This window comes from Homarus americanus, unplaced genomic scaffold (genome assembly GCF_018991925.1).
Source record: "Homarus americanus isolate GMGI-L3 unplaced genomic scaffold, GMGI_Hamer_2.0 scaffold25171, whole genome shotgun sequence".
Taxonomy (NCBI): Eukaryota; Metazoa; Arthropoda; class Malacostraca; order Decapoda; family Nephropidae; genus Homarus; species Homarus americanus.
The window spans coordinates 1-19,136 of NW_024734233.1; the positions used below are offsets into that span (position 1 = coordinate 1).

The following is a 19,136-nucleotide window of genomic DNA, read 5'->3' on the forward strand; positions in this document are numbered from 1 at the left end:
AAGTTACGTATTGTTGGTAATGTATAAATATTTAAGTTAGCATGTGATAATAAGATATATGTGAATTTGGTGTACCAAGTGTTAGTAATGGTCACGGGTTACGGGACAGACGCGAGCTGAATGAGTTATGAAGACAACGACAAGACATGTGCCTTCATAATGCTGGGAACTTGGTGCATGAAACTCTCTGTCCTGAAGTTACTAAATTATTCTTGTCTTTTTGGGGAACCGCGATCAAATGAGTCATTATAAACCTACTCTGGACGTGTTCCTGGCCAGAGTTCCTCAGACACATTCGACAATTTCTACAGTGAGGGTTTTTTTCCATTGTTGATGAAACTGGTAAATGCTGTGCATATATGAACTTGTTAGGAACATTTTCTTGTGGAACTTAGCGCTGTGTGTTTGAGGTAGAAGTCAAAAGGATTTGTTTTTACGAGGACCTTGTGGTATTCTTTCAACTTGGTCCTGGAGGAAGTTGGTAGAGGAGGGAGAGAAAGGGAGAAGGGAGAGGAAAGGAGGGAGAGGCGGCGGGAGGGAAGGGAAGAGGGGGGAGGGGAGGCCAGGAAATTGTATTGTCTTACTTGGGTCATTTTGTGGTGGCTTTATCAGGCTAATGTGCCTTTTAACCTGTGGGGGTCGCAGTTTTTTCCGCTCTCGCTGCCCAAGACTTACAGCTCTGCTCCTCCTCCCTTATTGTAATATACTGCTAGATGGCTACAAAAAATAACTTGTAGTTTGTAGGTGATAAGATACATTTAACAGTGTGAAACATACGTATATAATGTTATTGATTTATAAAATTATTTTGCTAATAAAAGTTTGGCCAAGAAGCTGTAAGTGCAGTGAGTTGTAACTTAAGGAAGAAACTTGTGTTCTCTGGGATAAAGTTGTGGGACTATATACAACATGTGGTGGTCAGCCAACCAACCACACCTCGCTCAGGAAACCAAACCAAACCAAACCAAACCTAACCTAATCTTAATCCTAATTTAACTCCAACTTAACCTAACCTTAACCTAATCCTAACTCTAACCTAACCTAACCTAATCTAATCTAATCTAATCTAACCCAATTCTAACTTATCCAATCCTAACCTAACCTAACCTAATCTAACCTTTCTACTTTCATCTGTCTTTTTTTCTGGATTTTTGCCATTATTTATTTTCTTCTTTCATAAACACACACACACACACACACACACACACACACACACACACACACACACACACACACACACACACACACACACACACACACACACACACTAAACAAGATTTTCGCAAGTATTTGAAGAGTTTGGAGAGTCAAAGTTCAGTACTAAAACTTTAAGAAGTAAAAAAATAGGTGGTTGAGAGACTTATTAATCCAATCAAACGACAACGACGTGACCTGACTGGCAGCGTGGGCGTGGGGGCGTGGCTGTGGGTGCGCGTGAAGGGGAACGTGGTCTTGCCATGGGTGGTAGAGATGGGGGTTTCGGGGTGTGTACAGAGGGGTGAGTAGGGGTTGGAGATTATTGCTGCCTCTCCCTGCTATATCTCCCTGTTATATCTCCCCAGGCTCTCCCCTGCTGCCTCTCCCCTGCTGCCTCTCCCTTGCTGCCTCTCCCCTGCTGCCTCCCTGCTGCCTCTCCCCCTGCTGCCTCTCCCTGCTGCCTCTCCCTGCTGCTCTCCCTGCTATCTCTTCCCTGCTGCCTCTCCCTGCTGCCTCTCCCCTGCTATTCTTCCCTACTGCCTCTCCCTGCTGCCTCTCCCCTGCTGCCTCTCCCTGCTGCCTCTCCCCTGCCACCTCTGCCCCTGGCCTCCTGCTATATCTCCCTGTTATATCTCCCCTGCTGCCTCTCCCCTGCCACTCCCCTGCTGCCTCTTCCCTGCTGCCTCTCCCCTGCTGCCTTCTCCTGTGTTTCCCCTGCTGCCTCTCCCCTGCTCAGATGGGCCTGTTAGTGCTGTACGTGTGGGTGAATATTCTACTTCATGGCACATGGCGGACCTAATTTGAGGATTTTAATAAAGACATTATACTCTCTCTCTCCCACACACACACTAATTAACAGGTGATTGACGTTAGAGTTACATAGTGAACTTGTCCAGGTCTTAATACTTCTGTCTGTCTCTTATTTTATACCAGTGGTTACGTGTGTTGTTCCATGTAGTCTCGGCTATTATAAGTTGTTCCATTATTTGTTAGGTTACGAGAGCAGTTTGTTCCATCCTAGTTAGAGTTTATCGTTGTGAGTTGTTCCATTTAGTTGGTGTTGAAATGTGAAAGTTGTTCCATTATGTTAGGAAGGGAAGTTGTTCCATTATGTTAGAAGGGTAAGTTGTTCCATTATGTTAGGAAGGTAAGTTGTTCCATTATGTTAGGGAGGTGTTGTTCCATTATGTTAGGAAGGGTAAGTTGTTCCATTATGTTAGGGAAGGTGAGTTGTTCCATTATGTTAGAAGGGTAAGTTGTTCCATTATGTTAGGGAGGGTAAGTTGTTCCATTATGTTAGGAGGGTAAGTTGTTCCATTATGTTAGAAGGGTGTTGTTCCATTATGTTAGAAGGGTAAGTTGTTCCATTATGTTAGGAAGGTAAGTTGTTCCATTATGTTAGGAAGGGTAAGTTGTTCCATTATGTTAGGAAGGGTAAGTTGTTCCATTATGTTAGGAGGGTGTTGTTTCATTATGTTAGGGAGGGTAAGTTGTTCCATTATGTTAGGAAGGTAAGTTGTTCCATTATGTTAGGGAGGGTAAGTTGTTCCATTATGTTAGGGAGGGTAAGTTGTTCTATTATGTTAGGAAGGGTAAGTTGTTCCATTATGTTAGGAAGGGTAAGTTGTTCCATTATGTTAGGAAGGGTAAGTTGTTCCATTATGTTAGAAGGGTAAGTTGTTCCATTATGTTAGAAGGGTAAGTTGTTCCATTATGTTAGGGAAGGGTAAGTTGTTCTATTATGTTAGAAGGGTAAGTTGTTCCATTATGTTAGGAAGGGTAAGTTGTTCTATTATGTTAGAAGGGTAAGTTGTTCCATTATGTTAGAAGGGTAGTTGTTCTATTATGTTAGGAAGGGTAAGTGTTCCATTATGTTAGGAAGGGTAAGTTGTTCTATTATGTTAGGAAGGGTAAGTTGTTCCATTATGTTAGGGAGGGTAAGTTGTTCTATTATGTTAGGAAGGGTGTTGTTCCGTTATGTTAGGAAGGGTAAGTTGTTCCAATATGTTAGAAGGGTGTTGTTCCATTATGTTAGGAAGGTAAGTTGTTCCATTATGTTAGGAAGGGTAAGTTGTTCCATTATGTTAGGAAGGTAAGTTGTTCTATTATGTTAGGAAGGGTAAGTTGTTCCATTATGTTAGGAAGGGTAAGTTGTTCCATTATGTTAGGAAGGGTAAGTTGTTCTATTATGTTAGAGGGTAAGTTGTTCCATTATGTTAGGAAGGGTAAGTTGTTCCATTATGTTAGGAAGGGTAAGTTGTTCCATTATGTTTGGGAGGGTAAGTTGTTCCATTATGTTAGGAGGGTAAGTTGTTCCATTATGTTAGGAAGGGTAAGTTGTTCTATTATGTTAGGAAGGGTAAGTTGTTCCATTATGTTAGGAGGGGTAAGTTGTTCCATTATGTTAGAAGGGTAAGTTGTTCCATTATGTTAGGAAGGGTAAGTTGTTCCATTATGTTAGAAGGGTAAGTTGTTCCATTATGTTAGGAAGGGTAAGTTGTTCCATTATGTTAGGAGGGTAAGTTGTTCTATTATGTTAGGAAGGGTAAGTTGTCTCCATTATGTTAGGAAGGTAAGTTGTTCCATTATGTTAGGGAGGGTAGTTGTTCCATTATGTTAGGAAGGGTAAGTTGTTCTATTATGTTAGGAAGGGTAAGTTGTTCCATTATGTTAGGAGAGGGTAAGTTGTTCTATTATGTTAGGAAGGTAAGTTGTTCCATTATGTTAGGAAGGGTAAGTTGTTCATTATGTTAGGAAGGGTAAGTTGTTCCATTATGTTAGGGAGGGTAAGTTGTTCCATTATGTTAGGAAGGGTAAGTTGTTCCATTATGTTAGAAGGGTAAGTTGTTCTATTATGTTAGAAGGGTAAGTTGTTCCATTATGTTAGGAAGGGTAAGTTGTTTTATTATGTTAGAAGGGTAAGTTGTTCCATTATGTTAGGAAGGGTAAGTTGTTCTATTATGTTAGGAAGGGTAAGTTGTCTCATTATGTTAGGAGGGTAAGTTGTTCTATTATGTTAGGAAGGGTAAGTTGTTCCATTATGTTAGGAAGGGTAAGTTGTTCTATTATGTTAGAAGGGTAAGTTGTTCCATTATGTTAGGAGGGTAAGTTGTTCCATTATGTTAGGAAGGGTAAGTTGTTCCATTATGTTAGGAGGTAAGTTGTTCCATTATGTTAGGGAGGGTAAGTTGTTCTATTATGTTAGAAGGGTAAGTTGTTCCATTATGTTAGGAAGGGTAAGTTGTTCCATTATGTTAGGAAGGGTAAGTTGTTCCATTATGTTAGGAAGGGTAAGTTGTTCCATTATGTTAGGAAGGGTAAGTTGTTCCATTATGTTAGGAAGGGTAAGTTGTTCTATTATGTTAGGAAGGGTAAGTTGTTCCATTATGTTAGGAAGGGTAAGTTGTTCCATTATGTTAGGAAGGGTAAGTTGTTCCATTATGTTAGGAAGGGTAAGTTGTTCCATTATGTTAGAAGGGTAAGTTGTTCCATTATGTTAGGAAGGGTAAGTTGTTCCATTATGTAGAAGGGTAAGTTGTTCTATTATGTTAGGAAGGTAAGTTGTTCCATTATGTTAGAAGGGTAAGTTGTTCCATTATGTTAGGGAGGGTAAGTTGTTCCATTATGTTAGGAAGGGTAAGTTGTTCCATTATATTAGGAGGGTAAGTTGTTCCATTATGTTAGGAAGGGTAAGTTGTTCTATTATGTTAGGAAGGGTAAGTTGTTCCATTATGTTAGGGAGGGTAAGTTGTTCCATTATGTTAGGAAGGGTAAGTTGTTCCATTATGTTGTTTCCAGTTTGTATAAGTAGTTTGCATGTGTAGATGGTTGTGTATGGCGTAGGTGAATGTTGTGTGTGTGTGTGTAGTTGGATGTGTGTGTGTGTATGTGTATGTAGTTGGATGTTTGTGTGTGTATATGTAGTTGTGTGTGTGTGTGTGTGTGTGTGTGTGTGTGTGTGTGTGTGTGTGTGTGTGTGTGTGTGTGTGTGTGTGTGTGTAGGTGGGAGGTGTGTGTGTGTATATAGTTGAATTTGTGTGTGTAGGTGGAGGTGTGTGTGTGTGTGTGTGTGTGTGTGTCGTATATACATAATTATAAAGAGTGGTCGTGTGGTGGACTGAATTGGGGAGGGAGGGGTAGAGTTGAGGGGGGGTGTGATCATTTGCCCCAGCTGTTCGGGATAATATGTCTGGCCAACATTCTGGTGTAGGGAAACGTGACATTGAATACAGAAGGTGAAGAGATAAGCTTGTGTGTGTGTGTGTGTGTGTGTGTGTGTGTGTGTGTGTGTGTGTGTGTGTGTGTGTGTGTGTGTGTGTGTGTGTGTGTGTGTGTGTGTGTGTGTGTGTGTGTGTGAGCCCTGATGTTTTAACCTATAATATTTGTCCCTCCAAAATTTAAATAATAAATAAATAAAAATGATACAAATAAATTATAAAACATATCGTCAATGGCCTCGTGTGTCGCTGAGGGTAACGTGGTGGTTGTGGACACAGTGTCAGAAACCTTATTAAAAATATTCCAACAACCAAACTTGGCTGATATTCTCGTCCTGTTCAGAATTACATGAGGGCAAAGTTGGCGAGACCTAAACGGGGTCCCCGGCCAGGTCATGCGGGGTTATTACACACGTATGTACACACACCTTCATGTGCACGCACTAATGTATACTACCACTGTTATAACTCCCTAGTGCACATACAGATATATACACACACATGAACAGTATGTATCTGTGTATATGCACGTGTGTGTGTATATCTGTGTGTACGTGTACGTGTGTGCGTTACCTTATACAGACACACACACACACACAGGTAAGGAGAGGGGAAGAGAGATCAACAATACGTAATATAATGAATAATCTGAGCAATAAATGTAGTCAGATAGATGGTGGTGTTTGCCTTCAAATATTTGTCCCTACGGCTTCCTGGACTTAATCCTCAAATATTAGGCGGGGGGCGAGGCTGGGGAGGGGGGGTGTAAGGGAAGAGGAATGGAGGAGATGTGATGGAGGTATGAGGGAGTTGTGTGGGAGAAATGAGGGGAGTGTGGGAGGTAAGGAGGGAGTTTGTGGGAGGTATGAGGGAGTTGTGTGGGAGGTAGAGGCTGTGTGGGAGGATGAGGAGTTGTGTGGGGAGGGAGGATGGCATGAGGGAGTTGTGTGGGAGGTATGAGGGAGTTGTGTGGGGAGGTATGAGGGAGTTGTGTGGGAGGTATGAGGGAGGAGATGTGATGGAGGTATGAGGGAGATGTGTGGGAGAAATGGAGTTGTGTAAGGGGGTATAAGGGAGGGGAGATGGGGGATAGGTATGGGGAGGAGGGTAGTATGAGAGAGGAGAGATGTAAGGGGGTAAGGGAGGAGACATGTGAGGGAGGAAAGATAAGGGAGATATGAGGGAGGAGACATATTAGAGAGAGATGTAATAAGGTTGAGAATAGATTAAATTCACACCTGAGATGACCTTTATTAAACACTGTATGTCTCACCAATTCCAACTATTTCCTAGACTGTAATGCACAATAACATCTGAATTCTGTAACCATGAGTAAACTGAAACAACTATTACAGTATTTTATCCCCAATATCACCCTTGAAGAATATAAACGAGCGAATAGGTAATACATAACTACTGAATACACCTGTTTAACCATTGACGTATTGTATAGGTATAGCGTGTGTGTTATGTGGTGTAGTTATATTTGCTTTAGTCATGTAAGCTCTCACGATTAGGTAATATTTCTACTCTGTTGCTGCGATTAAATAGTTTTTTAGGCAATGATATTTTTTATAGTAGGTTAGGTTAGGGGTTAGCTTAGGTTAGGTTAGGTTAAGTTAGGTTTGGTTAGGTTAGGTTAGGTGAGGTGAGGTGATTAAAGACGAACTGTGGTAAGAGCCTTTAGTTCTGCCCAGACGAATTATTGTGTTGATCCAGTGTGGCGCGTATAATGGTGGCTCGACTTGGGCCTACCCTCCCTCTCTACCTCTACCTCCTCCTCCTCCTCCTCCTCCTCCTCCTCCTCCTCCCTCTCTAAAGCCCTTGTTCTTTCTCCTCCTACCACCTACCCGGACCCATTACTCCTACTTACCCCCCTCATTTCTATTCTCTCTCTCTCTCTCTCTCTCTCTCTCTCTCTCTCTCTCTCTCCACCTGCCATCCCTTTCACTCCCTCCTCCCCAATATCCCTCAAGCTGACTTACTTCCAACTCCCCATAATCCCATCCCTCCTCCCTCCCTCACGCCTCTACCCCATCTCCTCCTCCATTTCTCTTCGTCCCTTTTCTTCTCCCTCCTCCTCCTTTTAGTTCCTTCTTATCACTTGCTTTCGTTTGATATCCTCCCTTTCCCTTTATCCCTCCTAGCCTCCCTGATTACCCTCCCTACCTCCTCTCCCCTTTATACTTTCTTCCCCATCACTCTATCCCCATCATACCTATCCCACCACCCTACCCCTGTCCCCACCCACCCTCTATCCCACCCCCCCCCACCCCACCCCTCCCCCACCGCCCCCTCCTCCCACCACCCTTCCCACCACCTCACACCCCTTCCTCCCTACCACCCCTCCTCCCCACCACCCTCCTCCCCACCCATTCCACCCCACCCACCCCCCTCCCTCCACCATTCCACCCCACCCACCCTCCTCCCACCCCACCTATTTCCTCACAGTTCGCTTTGTCGCTCTCAAATGACCGCCTTCCATTTCACAGTAATTAAACACATTTGGTGCAGGTTCCGCGACATTCTTCACTGACCGGCCGCAAATGGTGTTTCCATTTGTCCAGCGGAGGAGAGAGTGGAAGGAGGTCATCTTAGGTCACTGCGAACCCTCCCTCACCTGGTTCACGTGTAGTGTGAGTCTTGTGAGGTATAGTGTCTGAATTCTTGTGGTGTGGGAGGAGGTTGCTGTGAGGACTTTGCTGTGGGAACTTTGCTGTGGGAACTTTGCCGTGACGATATTAAGTTGCTGTGAGGAATTTGCTGTGGGAACTTTGCCGTGACGATATTAAGTTGCTGTGAGGAATTTGCTGTGGGAACTTTGCTGTGAGGACCTTGCTGTGGGGACTTTGCTGTGAGGACGTTGCTGTGGGGACTTTGCTTCGGGTAAAGTTAATTGTGTTTGGTAGCTCCTAGATGCATTTTAAATATAACGTCTCATTTTAAGGCACCAACTTTTTTATTAATGCTGTTGTTGTTGTTGTTGTTGTGAAGAAGAAGTTAAAGCTGTAGATATCATTATTTTGGGCCATAGTTCCAGTAATACTATACATTAGAAGTCAATGTAGAGTCCCCTTCACTAGTTCGTTTACAGGGGCTCGTCAGGTTTTGTACAGTGTTTGTTTACGTTCGACAGAAGGAAACTCGCAATAGGAAACATATTATGGAATCAAAGTAAAACAATATTAAAATAAATATCTCAATATAATGATTTGTGGAATGTTTATATGATGAGACCCTGTAAACGCACTAGTGAAGGGGACTGTACATTACTATTGCTCCTGAACTCGAATCTGAATAATCTATAATTTTTTTTTCCATCTGATGTAATGATTCTTGTTGTTGGTCAGGTGGACTAATATTTTCTACACCTGTAAGCCGACCCCCTTCCCCCCTCCCTCCCAGACTCCTTCCCTGCCAGTCCCTTCCCTCTCTGCCAGGCCCCTCCTTTCCCTCCCTGCCAGGCCCTTCCTTTCCCTCCCTGCCAGGCCCCTCCATCCCAGCCAGCCAGGCCCCCCAGACTTGGGCCACCAGCCACTCAGAGGACAAACACGAGTCAACCCCGGCACAGTCTGTCACTTGGTCCTGGCGTTGTGTATCACAGGCAGAGTGAGGGAGATTACGTGTATATCTCTCTCTCTCTCTCTCTCTCTCTCTCTCTCTCTCTCTCTCTCTCTCTCACTTTTGTATCATCCGTATTTTTGTGATCTTTCGTATGATGATTTTTCGACCGTATTTTTATATGTAATCTTCCGTATTATTGAATCATCATCCGCATTTTTTTGTGTATGATGATAAATAATTTGTGTGATCGTTCGTATTATTTCCACAACTCATCATCCTCTTTTATTTGTGTGTCATTAATCTTTATTTATTTTTCTATCTATAATTATCATACGTAATCTTGAGTGTTATTTTCTGTTTAATGATCGTAACATTATTCCGCTACCTTAAGATAATTGAATCATCTCCCTGAAGCCCATCCAGGTGTTGAGGTATAATTTGCTGGTCATTAGGCAGGTAAAACTTGGCTCAGTTACTTCAGTTACCGTCACACACACACACACACACACACACACACACACACACATACACACACACACACACACACACACACACACACACACACACACATACACACACACACACACACACACACACACACACACACACACACACACACACACACACACACACACACACACACACACACACACACACACACACCTCTTAAGAATTCTAAGAAAGGCTCCTGTTTCTGTATCCCCACTTGGCTGTTACGTGAGGAAAGTTAAGAGTTGTAAAATTGATCAAAATTGCATTTGTAATGTTGTGTCTATATTTCTCTTGGTTTTGTTTATGGTGGTGGTGGTGGTGGTGGTAGTGGTGGTGGTGTTGGTGATGGTGATGGTGGTGGTAGCGGTGGTGGTGCTGGTGGTGGTGGTGGTGGTGGTGGTGGTGGTAGTAGTGGTGGTGGTGCTGGTGGTGGTGGAGCTGGCGGTGGTGCTACTGGTGGTGCTGGTGGCGGTGGTGGTGGTGCTGCTGGGTGGTGGTGGTGGAGCTGGTGGTGGTGGTGCTGGTGGTGGAGCTGTGGTGGTGGTGGTGGGTGGGTGGTGGTGGTGGTGGTGGTGGCAGGATGGCAGTGGAGCTGGGTGGTGGAGCTGGTGGTGGAGCTGGTGGTAGTGGTGGTGGTGGTGGTGGTGGTGGTCCTGATGATTCTTCTTCTCATTTTACTTCTTCTATTCCTAATTCTTCTTCTTCTTCTCTTCTTCCACATTCTTCTTATTTTTCTCCTTCCTCATTCTTCTATTTCCTTCTGCTCTCCCTCATTCTCATTCTTACTTCTCATTCCCTCATTCTTTCACTCTATTCCTTCATCTTCCTCCCTCCCTAGTCCTAACTCCTTCCTTGTCCATCCTCCCTCCTCTTCCTTCTTTCCTCCTCCTCCTCCTCGTCTCTTCTGTTTCTCTGTCAAGTGAGAGAGAGAGAGAGAGAGAGAGAGAGAGAGAGAGAGACGATAAACTTAAGCACACAAACATTCAGATATACACAAAAAAAACCCACAATAATAACACCACTACAATATTCCTTCACCCTAATAACATCCACTAACTACCATCCTAACTTACGACAAATTATTATTCCTAATTTACTCAGACAATAAAGGACTCTTATATGAGTGGTGATTTTAATTCTCATACTCCTGCTTCTGTTCCTCGTAAAAAATTTAAAGAGAAAAAAACAATCGGGAAAATTTTATCCGTATGTTACAACACAAAGTTTAAAATGAAGGACTTTTCTATGTACAGTAGAGTGACTTAAGGAAGAAGAGATTAAGTTAAAATGGGAATAAAATAATCGTAAATGCAAAGTAACCTTCAAATACGAGCAGCCTAGATATACTGTACACCTCACTGTCTAGATATACACCCGACGATATACATCCACACAGTTTAGATATACATCCACACAGTCTAGATATACACCTACACAGTCTAGATATACACCCACACAGTCTAGATATACATCCACACAGTCTAGATATACACCCACACAGTCTAGCTATACACCCACACCGTTTAGTTATACACCCACAAAGTCTAGATATACACCCACACCGTCGAGATATACACCCACACTCTAGATACACCCACAGTATATTATGACTGGGTTAACACTCGCTTACCGCCACTATAAGAGAGCTTTATAATTCGCTTTTAAATCCCCAGGAGCAGTGTGTGTAAAGTAGACCTGACATAACACCCGTGTATAAATAATCAAAGTTATTCGTTGTAGTTTTGACGCTTTACAATTTGTTCTGTGTTGTGTTCACTATAAGTATGCCGTTGTCGGGAAGGGTCGGCACTAGACTACTTAACACTACACACCATCACGCAGCACTACACATCATTAAACAGCACTACACACCATCACACAGCACTACACACCATCACAGAGCATTACACACCATCACACGGCACTACACACCATCACACGGCACTACACACCATCACACGGCACTACACATCATCACACAGCATTATACACCATCACACAGCACTACACACCATCACGCAGCATTACACACCATCACACAGCACTACACACCATCACGCAGCACTGCACACCATCACACGGCACTACACACCATCACACGGCACTATACACCATCACACAGCACTACACACCATCACACAGCAGCATTACCACCATCACACGGCACTACACACCCATCACACGGCACTACACACCATCACGCAGCACTACACACCACTAATGGCACTGTACACCATCACACAGCACTACACACCATCACACAGCACTACACACCATCACAATGGCACTAAGCACACCATCACACGGCACTATACACCATCACACAGCATTACACACCATCACACAGCATTACAGTACCACCATCACACTGGGCACTACACACCATCACACGCACTACACATCAACAGCACTACACACCATCACACAGCACTACACACCATCACACAGCACTACACACCATCACACGGCACTACACACCATCACACAGCACTACACACCATCACACAGCATTACACACCATCACACGGCACTACACACCATCACACGGCACTACACACCATCACACGCAGCACTACACACCATCACACAGCACTGTACACCATCACACAGCACTACACACCATCACACAGCACGGCACTCACACGGCACTACACACCATCACACGGCACTATACACCATCACACAGCACTACACACCATCACACAGCATTACACACCATCACACGGCACTACACACCATCACACAGCACTACACACCATCACACAGCATTACACACCATCACACGGCACTACACACCATCACACGGCACTACACACCATCACACGGCACTATACACCATCACACAGCACTACACACCATCACACAGCATTACACACCATCACACGGCACTACACACCATCACACGGCACTACACACCATCACACGGCACTATACACCACGTGGGGGCGTTCATTATAGAGGCAGCATGGAGATAATTATCGTGAGGAGCGGAGCGGGAGTGTTGGCCGCGTGTGACGGCGTCTTCACCAGCCCTCTACACTTCACACCAATTACCTCCATAGGGGCGCACCGCTCACCACCAGCCCCTAACTGGCCCAGGAACTGACGCTCGAGACGCTCTTAAGGGTCTTCCTAACCCAAGCGGGGGCGTCTTCCTCAAGGATCCTCACTAGAAGGAAGGATGATCCCTTCCACTCCCTCAAGGACTCTGCACCCGAGAAAGTGACAGGTTACTCCTCAAAGTACCGTAAGTTACGGCCATTAATGGAGCTTCTTGATATCCACTTTGGGTTTGCGCTCAACAGTGGAACTCTCTTGCATCCTTTGGGAGTTAGGGGACTCCTGCATCCCTTGAGACTTATAGGACTCCCCTGCATCCCCTGGGAGTTAGGGGACTCTCCTAAATTCTCTGGGAGTTGTATGGCTAAGTGAAGACTACTTCTCCCGAGTAGGATATTATACCAGAAGGATGAACTCCTCTGTTTCAAGTTAGGCTGTTGATCCTAACACACACACACACACACACACACACACACACACACACACACCTGAGGAGGAGGGGGGTACGGTATTACTTTCCTCGGTGTCCATACTTACGGGTTTGACTCCCCTAAAAGGATGTTAATTAAGAGAGTTTACACCTATGGGAGGAATGATCATGCTGCCTCCCTCACCAGGTAAACGTTTGGTGAGAGAGGAGAGGAGACAGAGGTACAGACGCTAAACGAGACACTTACGAAAAAAATAATAAGATATAACTAAGAAGAAAAGATGAAAATTAGAGAGGAAAGATGAAAGTGTCGTAGCAAACCCTTAAAGAAATCTGATAAAATAAGACAGGGAAGCATTTAGTGGTAATAAATAAGATAAAGATGAGTTAACCAATAAAACGCGTCGATCGATGGTTTATTAGACAAGTATAAAGTATCGTGATATCGGCACAGTGAAGCTCTAGTCTTATAACGAAGCTCTGGTGAAACATATTTATTTATCGTCTTGTCATTGAAGGAAAAATAATAGTGCTGGGAAGAGGTAGATTGAGGGTGGGTGATCCTCGTGTTCTCTGTATATCGGTTTATAGTTATTCTGTATAAAGGAGTCTTCATGGTCATCGAAAAGGCCAATGTTCTACGTGTCGTTTATATGGTTTCGTTTTGGTGTTTTGTAGAAGGGGTCATATAGCCTGTTAATAGGACCAAAGGCTAGTATGCTAATTGAGGTGTTTTAATATGCTAATTCAGGTGTTTTTCCTTAGTTTTTGTTTACCAAGATTAAATACATAACTGTGTGTGTGTATTTCTACTTTACATCATAGTTTAATTATATACGTATATATTCCAAGAAATGAAAATGGGAAATTTAAATGTGGTAATCCTGAATATTCCAGGAAAGGGAAACTCCTGTTGTTGTTCTTTCAAGTTTAAGTAAAACAAAACCAAATACTTTAAAACAAACTTCCATTTAAATTAATATTTAATCTGTGTTTGAAATTGCAGCATCTGTGTCCCATTCCCACAACACAAAGTTCATCTGCTAATTATTTTTTTTCTCTTCCTCAGGTAAGCTGCCAACTGCTTCGGCTGTTATGGTGTACAGGTGTCAGGTCAGTCAGGTGGTATAATTAGTCTAACACTTGTTGCTGTATACAGATGTTCTATTTACCCTTGGTTGTTGTTCAGTTAATTTCTGTACAGTAGTTTCATGCCACAGGTGTGTTATTGAATAAACTGAATCCTGTATGTAATTAAATACAGGTGGGGTGTCATTAAGTATTTTTAGTATAGCTATAATTACATTCGCTACATAGCCTTGTGTGTATAGGATTCTACTTGCACATCACTTTTAACTGTTAAAGAAATATAGGCAGTGGTATAATAATGTGAATATAATTGTGACATCAGTTAGCTGGGTGTTAGACAGCCTGTGTAATCAAGAACAGTACAAGGCTTCAAAATGCCTCTGGACAAAACTATTAAGAACACAGACCATCGTCTTCCGTAACACATTATTTGGCATCTGGTTGTGGTGACTATTAGATAAATTAGGTAAAAAAATATTCATAATAAAATAAACAGTGAGGCTTCCTGTACTTTACTTATCAGTCACTCACTACTTCAGGAATGGGAGAAGTGTATTCGTTATTTATGTATCAAAACGATCACACAAACACTTGATTAAAAACGATTTTCACTACTTGCCGCCACAAACTGTCCATCCGCAAGGCTCGTCATCATGGTTTGTTCCTCACTATAATATACCCCATAAGACCGTTCACTTTCTTGCTGTCTGACGGTGCCCCATGCTGCTGGTCGACTGTGCCTTCACTAGTGCGTTTACAGGGGATCGTCAGCTGTTGTGCAGTGTGGCTGACTAGCAGCACTGTGTTTGTTTACATTCGACGGAAGAAAACTGTCAATAAAACTCGTAATTATAAACATACTACGGAATCAAAGTAAAACAATATTAAAATAAATATCTCAATTTAATGATTTGTGGAATGTTTATATGACGAACCCCTGTACACGCTCTAGTGAAGGTGACTGTACCTTGAAGTAAGATTATCGAAAGACTTTAGTTCACCTTGAGATGTTTCTGTAGATCCTGCCTTGAGAACCATAATAAAATTTTCATACAATCGTTCATGTGTCAATATTTCACAGCATTTTTCTTATCACTTCAATCTGTATATAAAATAAGGGGAGGTAATTTAATACTTTGACGATATTTAGCATATTTTAGTGTTTCAATTTTTTTCCTTTAATTGAGTGATTCCTGTGGACGTATTGTGACCTATGAATATGAATTTCTTAAACCATTTGACCTTTAACACATCCCCGTCTATGAATACCACCATCTGTCTTCTTTCGTGGAAATTCCGGCTTCCAGTGATGTCAATTTCCTCCCGCCTGTCATCACTCTCCCGGCGGCGGAGGAGGAAGCACTGCTGTCCCACCATTTGTCTCTGGTCACAATTTTTCAGGCTGGTTCCGTCGTAATTAGCATGTTGTTAAGGGATTGTTGTCGCCCCTCCCCCCCGATCTCCCGCCCTTGTGTTGCTCTCATAAGGGTCTCAGCCTTTGCCCTGCCTTGACGCTTGTCCCTAATCTCCGTCCCTAATCCCTCGTCCCTAACCTCCGTCCATAATCCCTGCTCCCAATTCATGACCCCAATCCCTGCCCTCAATTCCCTGCCCCTAATCCCCGTCCGCAATCCCCGTCCCTAATCCCCGTCGCAAATCCCCCGTCCCCAGTTCCCGTCCTCGCCTAACATGAGCTTTATCCGTCACAATCTCTTTGGTCTTCATCCGTCACAATCATTAAGGTCATCCGTCACACTCACCTGAGCCTCATCCGTCACAACACCAAGTACTCCTCATCCGTCATACAGATTGGACTTGTTCTGGTACAAGAACTGGGTATTCTTCCCTCGCTCTTTTGTAGGTCCTCCCCCTCCTTACTCAGCCCTCCTCCCGCTCCTCGTTACTCACAAAGACCCGACTCTCCTCCTCCTCCTCCTCACTCACACAGACAGGGCCCTCCTCCCTCTCCTCCTCCTCCTCGTTACTCACAAAGACCGGTCCTCCTCCTCGTTACTCACAAAGACCGGTCCTCCTCCTCCTCCTCCTCCTCCGTCACAATAACGGGGCCGGATACAGCTGACGGTCGCCTGGTCTAATCACACAGGTGACTTACAGGTGATATATGAGCGGGGATTGTGAGGGGTTTACGGCCCACTACTCCTGCGGCCACGGTGGGGTGGTGCTCCTGCTGCTTCAGGTGGGGGGCGCCTGTACCTACTCCTCCTCCTCCAGATGGTTCCTTAGTCTTATTACACTCCCACGACCCCCAACCCCCCTCACACACACACACACACACAGAGTTTGAGCTTTTCCCCATCTAGTTATTATTTATCTTATTTATATCACTTATGTTATTTGTATATTATTTGTAATTCGAAACCCATTCCCCAATTATGTAACTGTATATTTTCAGCCGTCTGGCTGCCAAGCTCTTTCAATAAACCGTTAATTGTATTATTATTATTATCATCATTATTATTACACACACACACACACACACACACACACACACACACACATACACACACACACACACACACACACACACACACACACACACACACACACACACACACACACACACACACACACAGAGCGAGACACTGAAGGGGGGTTAAATACCTAAACATTAATAATTAAACTCAGGAAAACCTTGGAGCGACCAGCCGTTACCTCCCCCTTCATCATACACGGCCTTCCCTCTCTCTCCCCCTCACTCACCTCCTCTCCCCCATCCGCCACCTTTCCTCACTCACCTCCTCTCTCCTCCCTCACTTTCTTAGCACCTTCCCTGTCCCCTTAGCTACCCAGCACCTCCTTCCTGCTTCCAGCTGGCCTTGGCACCTCTTCCTGTCTCCAGCTGGCCCTCAGCACTTCCTTCCCTCCTCCACCTGGCCTCTTTCCGTCCCCAGCTGGCTCCCCAGCACCTTCTTCCCGTCTCCAGCTGGCCCCCAGCATCTCCTTCCCGTCTCCAACTGGCCCCCAGCACTTCCTTCCCTTCTCCACCTGGCCCTCTTTTCCGTCCCCAGCTGGCCCCCAGCACCTCCTTCCCTTCCCTTCCCCAGCTGGCCCCCAGCACCGTCAGACAGCATCTAATTAATATCCATAGCAGAGAATAATTCAGCCGGGTGCCGGGGAGCGCCTCGGCCAATCACTGGATTACCACACGTCTTGGCCCAGATATTGGCACTGCCTCGGCCTGGCCCAGCTGTAGTGCCACTCACCTCCTGGCCAACTACTGCTTCAGTATCTCCTGATGGCCCCTGTGCGGTACTGGAATGGGCAGAGATGTGTGTGTGTGTATTGGGGAGGTTGCATATATTGTGTTAGAGACAGAGATGGTTAGGAATGTGTGTAAGGGTGATGGGAAAGACGTGAAGGGGAGTGATGGGAAAGACGTGAAAGGGGGGTGATGGGAAGGAGACTCTAAGATGGGCCACACATCACCTGACCCGCCATCAGTCACTCCTAATGATCTCTTCCTACATCTTTCATTCTTAACTCGATAGTGTCAGAAGAGCAACTTGGGACATATCTTACGCCTATATATTCAAGGCAGATGATTGAGGCTATTTGTAAAGGCAGATAAACGTTGGTCTCGGGAGAGGAGAGGTCGCCGCTGTCCAGAGTCTTGTCGTGACAGAATTCACACAATAGATTACAGACGAAGGTGTGTTGAGGGGCGAAAGGAACAAGTGTTCATATCACACCAGATCTTTCTTTTTGTAAGTGTATGAATATGAGATCTGGTGACGGAGACTATGTGAAGATAGTAACTAGTGGAGACGAGTTGAAATTGGTAGGGACTGGTTGGAGCTGGTAGTGACTGGTTGGAACTGGTAGGGACTGGCTGGAACTGGTAGGGACTGGTTGGAGCTGGTAGGGACTGGTTGGAACTGGTAGGAACTGCATGGAGCTCTTCCGGACTGGTTGGAGCTGGTAGGGACTGGTTGGAACTGGTAGGGACTGGTTGGAACCGGTAGGAACCCGGTTGGAGCTGGTAGGGACCGGTTGGAACTGGTAGGACTGGTTGAACTGGTAGACCGGGCTTGAACTGGTAGGACTGCTGGAACTGGTAGGGACTGGTTGGAGCTGGTAGGGACTGGTTGGAGCTGGTAGGGACTGGTTGGAGCTGGTAGGGACTGGTTGGAACTGGTGGGACTGGTTGGAACTGGTAGGGACTGGTTGGAGCTGGTAGGGACTGGTTGGAGCTGGTAGGGACTGGTTGGAACTGGTAGGGACTGTAGAACTGACAGGGACTGCTTAGAACTGGTAGGGTTGGTTGGAACTGGTAGGGACTGGTTGGAACTGGTGTGGACTGGTTGGAATTTGGTAGGACTGGCCAAACATTCATGCAGCGGTTATATACGAGTGTCACAACCAGACAAAGCCTGCTGGTGTAATTATCATCTGGAACTCCATCTTCAGTGGTGTGAGGCGAGATGCATTATTTATACAATATAACCAGCGTGAAGCCTGCCTCGACCCCCCTCCCTGCCCCACCCCATCCCATTAAGGGTCAAAGGCTTTATTTGCCTGGATTTACGTATAATATGAAGTTTTTAGCTCAGGGACGAAGCTCAATAGCTTTTCAGGCTGATGGAACAAGCTGTAATATGCAAATTTATTGGGAACTAATACTGTACTGTAATAGGCAACAGCAGGAAGTCTTTAGCTGCATCATAGACGACGAAATGTTCATGGCGGTAACATTTTGGGAGGTCTTGTTCAGCCTAGGGTTTTTATTAAGTCCATTGTGGTGTAATGCCTAGGGTTTTTATTAAGTCTTTGAGGTCTTAATAAGTCCATGGGGTCTTATTAAGTCACTGGTTCATTAAGTCAGGGAAAGGTATTAAAGTCTATGGGGTCTTATTAAGTCCATGGAAAGGTATTATTAAGTCTATGGGGTCTTATTAAGTCCAGGAAAGGTATTATTAAGTCTATGGGGGTCTTATTAAGTCTATAGGGTCTTAAGTCTATGGGGTCTTATTAAGTCTATAGGGTCTTATTAAGTCTATGGGGTCTTATTAAGTCCAGGAAAGATATTAAGTCCAGGGGATGGTCTTAAGTCCAGAGGGGTGAAAGGA

At 44.5% G+C, this 19,136-nt stretch overlaps 1 protein-coding gene across 1 annotated transcript; it reads right to left on the bottom strand.

Moving 5' to 3' along the window:
* Nucleotides 1-17,707: 17,707 nt before the first annotated feature.
* LOC121870172 (proteoglycan 4-like) lies at nucleotides 17,708-18,403 on the bottom strand. The gene has a single exon (XM_042371933.1). It carries the CDS (start codon nucleotides 18,401-18,403, stop codon nucleotides 17,708-17,710), a length of 696 nt encoding a protein of 231 aa, XP_042227867.1.
* Nucleotides 18,404-19,136: the final 733 nt, after the last annotated feature.